This window comes from Nanorana parkeri, unplaced genomic scaffold, assembly GCF_000935625.1.
Source record: "Nanorana parkeri isolate BGI_ZX_2015 unplaced genomic scaffold, ASM93562v1 scaffold130, whole genome shotgun sequence".
Taxonomy (NCBI): domain Eukaryota; kingdom Metazoa; phylum Chordata; class Amphibia; order Anura; family Dicroglossidae; genus Nanorana; species Nanorana parkeri.
In genome coordinates, this window is record NW_017306398.1 from 1,076,165 (window position 1) to 1,080,326 (window position 4,162).

Consider the following 4,162-nt stretch of genomic DNA (forward strand, 5'->3'; position numbering starts at 1 on the left):
ATACCAGGCCACATCAAGATCTGCAGGGGGGGGGGTCTGTGGGCGGGGGGCTTATAGGAATCTGGGTGCCCCCTTCTCAAAGCAGGCATCCAGATCTCGCACCCCCTCGTCAATGAGTAAGGGGTAGTTGTTACCCCGACTCATTCACCAAATAAATAGTAAAATCACAAATAAAAACACAACACCGTATACAAAGAAAACACAATACAGGTTCCTGACAAGTCCTTTATTAAAAAAACAAGTGTCCATCGATGTAATCCATATGTCAATCACGCCGCCCAGCAATGTAGATCCATGTCAATCATAATGGATGACAGCCGCCGACTCACCGAAAGAAAAAATACCCGACACCCGCTGCAATGACCAATACCGACGAACACCGCCGCAAAATTCCAGCTTTGACCCGAATGTCAAAAAAGGGGCAGAGCGAGTCGTGACATCACGGGACTTGTTCCATCCCTTGTCATTATGACACCTCTGCTGCTCCCGAATGCTATTTAGAAGCACCAGCATGGTATTCGAGAGCTTGAAACTGATATTCGGGAGGTCTCGAATGCCATGCAGGTGCTTCCATATAGCATTTGGGAGTAGCAGAGGTGTCAATGACAGGTCTGCTGCTCCCGAACGTCAGCAAAGGGGTGGAACAAGTCATGTGATGTCATGACTCGCTCCGCCCCTCTGTTGACATTTGGGTCAGAGCTGTCATTTTGCGGTGGTGTTCGTCAGGATTGGTCTTTCTTTTAGTGAGTCGGCGACTGGCGCCCATCGTGATTGACGTGGATCTCCATAACTGGACGACGTAATTGACCTTTGGATTACCTTGATGGACGCTTGTTTTTTTTTAATAAAGGAATTTGTTTACGGTGTTGTGTGTTTATTTACAATTTTACTGTTTATTTGGTGAATGGGTCCGGGTAACAACTACCCCTTACTCAGTATTATCTATAAATGTTTGAGCGCAGGAAATAACTAGGGAGTTTTGGCAAGCGAACATGCAGAGCTGAAATATGTAGAGAGATTCTCCTCTCTGTGGGGAGACCTGTTAGACCATGGGCCCACAGAAGGAGATTTTGGGCCTGACTAGGGAACCGCAAGTTAATGTGAGAGCTGGTGGGACTTGAGAAATCCTGTGGGTACCGTCCCTGCTAAGCCTTTTGGCCTCTGGTACCATAGAACTGGCTTAACAACTCCAGTCACCTGGAGGCGCTCTGTGTATCCCCCCCCCCCTCTCTTTTAGTCACCTCTTTAACAAATTTGGTATGGTTGGCAGGATTGGCTGTTGTGACGAAGTAGACGAGTTGTAAACCCATATTCACTCTGTGATTGGAAGATACTGAGGGTATAGAGGAGGGGTTGTTTAAAATCTCACAGCAGAAAAGAAAAGAAGAACCTATGCATCTGCCACCATGAAGAACATGACTGGTCATCCCCTCATGAGTCCTTCATGTGGCAAGGGCTCCATCTTGGATATGTGCTTAAAGTTCTACCTGCCAGAAAGCTTGGCCCTTTGTCGAAAAGGGTGATGAGATCTGCTGTTGCCCTGTTGTGGGATCTGTTTGTGCCCTACAGCGAAGACTACTTCTTGGGCTCGCTGCTAAAACTGTGGGACTTTTGTATTTGAGTTACTACCTGTGTTACCGTGTTAGGAAACCACAAGCTGGCATCCTGTAAAGTAGGTGTGCTGCAATTTGTGTCATTAAGATACATAATAACTAGGGTTGTCCCGACACCACTTTTCAAGACCAAGTACAAGTACCTCCCCTCATGTACTTGCCGATACCAATTACCGATACTTTTTTCTTAAAGGGGCAGGTGACATTTTAAAAAAAAAGCAATACAGACTTATGATTTTAGGCCAATTTCTTTATGATTATGAACAACTTTAATTAAAGACTGATTTTGAACAATAAAACATTTGTATTTGCTTTCACACAGCTGTAGTGAAACTACAAATCCAATCATGCATCTGCCACTGGGATCATTTAACATATTCATGTTTTCAACCGTGATTGTGTGGGACCGACCCAGGCGGTATTTCGGTGGGAAACTGTGCGATCTGATTGGCGCAAATGGAGTGCCATTAGAAAATAATGGCACTGCCAGCACGATCAGCAATACAAACTAATCATTAGTTTGTATTGCTGGTCCTTTAAGAAAAAGTATCAGTAATTGGTATCGGCGAGTACTTGATCAAAAGTATTGGTACTCGTACTCGTGGTATCGGTGCATCCCTAATACCTATCACTTTTTTTTTTGCCTTCTTTTGCAGTACATGCATATTTCCAGGATGGGTCTGCAATTGTTTATAAATACACAGTTATGAGTAATGTCGTAAATATAACTGATGTCTTATTGCTGAATGTCCACTAGGAACACTACAACTTCTGCACCCAGGACCCCCGACTCGGAGCCATTATTCTGTCTGCAAAACTGGAGCAAAAAGCGGAGAGGCTGCGACTAATACTAAGGTAAGCCATGCAGAATATAAAATGCCTTTAAGCGTCAATCTTCCCTTCTCTGGTATTTCATATATCTATGTTGTGATCCTGGTGCCCTGAATTACCCTCTAGCTCAGGAGTCAGCCACCATTCAAAAATTAAAGTGATATTAAAGTCAAACGGCTTTGAAGCTTTTTCAAATTCTGATGAAATCACTTACAATGGATGCTGCTCTTTGATGTTTAAAAGTTTTAGTTTCCTGCAGAATCAGCTGGTCAACTGAGCACTGGCCTTGATATCCTGTTTTAGGGTGGCTCCTTTCCCTTGCAGGGTCTTATGGAGCCCCCTTGTATGTCCTCGTAAGCTGTGTGTGTCTTCGCAAACACGTCAAGGCACGTCACTTCCCTCTCCCTGCTCCCCACTCTTCCAAGCTAGTAGATGAACAGTTGCTGGAGTCTGCTCTGTCATTTGTGATCTTGTACTGCACAGGAAGTTAAGGGAAGCCTAGCTGAGAGAGTTTGAGCTGTTCAAAAACATGATGGCTGTATGTGGGCAAAAATGTAAAGGAATACTTTGCTGTGCATTGTATATGTTTTGATGTAGATTCATTATTGAAATAAAAGGAGACAAGAATGTGACCTTGTTTCATATTACTCCCTAAACATGTTCTGAAAGGTGACCTTGGCCTTTCATTTCAGCTGATTGATCCTCAAATCTCTACTCATAGAAAAGAGGTCATAAGTGCAAAAATAAGCACATTCCATGGAGAAACATTGCATGATTTTATGACCTTTGAGGAGCTATCAGCATGGTGCGTTGGTCCTTTTAAGTCTATTGAGTCTACTGCGGCATCACCGTAGGCCATGCACAGAAAGGCACAAAAGGTATTGTGGTTGGAAGGATTTTTGGAGCACTGAAAACTTGAGAGGAGTTATAACCCCTTACTACTAAAAAAAAAAAGTTATGGCTCCGTGATGTTTCATAGATCTTACTGAACAGAGGGGGGGTGTCAGACCATTGCAGAGAGACCACTGTTTCTGATATCAACGGTCTTCTCTGCAGCACACTGCTGACATTTTTTTTTTCTTTGGACTGTAAAACATTTAAAATTTAGTATGTACATGTAAGGTCTAATAGGCAAACACCCAGGTCCCAGTATATAGTGGTGATGTGTTTCACCTTTAGCAGCCGCCTTTCCCTTAAGGCTAGAACATCTACCGCTACTTGGATGCCCCCAGAACTTGTACCATATACTCTGAATGTAGATGTTGCTACAGATCCGTAAAGTACACGCATTATAGGGCATGGGAAAGTGAGATTAAAAATAGAAGAGGGATGCAGGAAATGTAGCCAGAGGTTGGGTTCAGCAGCATACAAAGAAGTATCCAGTAAACGTATCAAAAGGTCGGGGCAGGTAGCAGACAAACGGGTATCCAGAAAACATAGCCGAGGGTCAAAACAGGTATCAGACAAGCGAGACTCTTACCATTACAATTACTGGACAGATGACATAAAGAGATGGTTTGCTGGTGATTTCTGTACCTAAGCAAAAAAAAAAGTGGTCGTTAGTTTATTAAATGTATATATTTGTATTAATTGTATTTATTTGTATTAATTGCATTACTTATTATCTGCTCTACACTGTAACAACCAACAACTTAGCACAAATCGCTCTTTCTCTACACTGGTCTGGGAAGGGTTGGGGGGGGGGGGGGGGGGTACAA

The 4,162-nt window shown here is 43.3% G+C and overlaps 1 protein-coding gene across 1 annotated transcript in view; it reads left to right on the plus strand.

Moving 5' to 3' along the window:
- Positions 1 to 4,162, plus strand: part of LOC108784893 (rap1 GTPase-activating protein 1-like) — an 85,709-nt gene that overhangs the window by 17,770 nt on the left and 63,777 nt on the right. Inside the window, exon 7 of the mRNA XM_018553831.1 lies at positions 2,371 to 2,468. Within this exon, the coding sequence (XP_018409333.1) occupies positions 2,371 to 2,468 (98 nt within the window). The remainder of the gene's footprint in view (positions 1 to 2,370; positions 2,469 to 4,162) is intronic.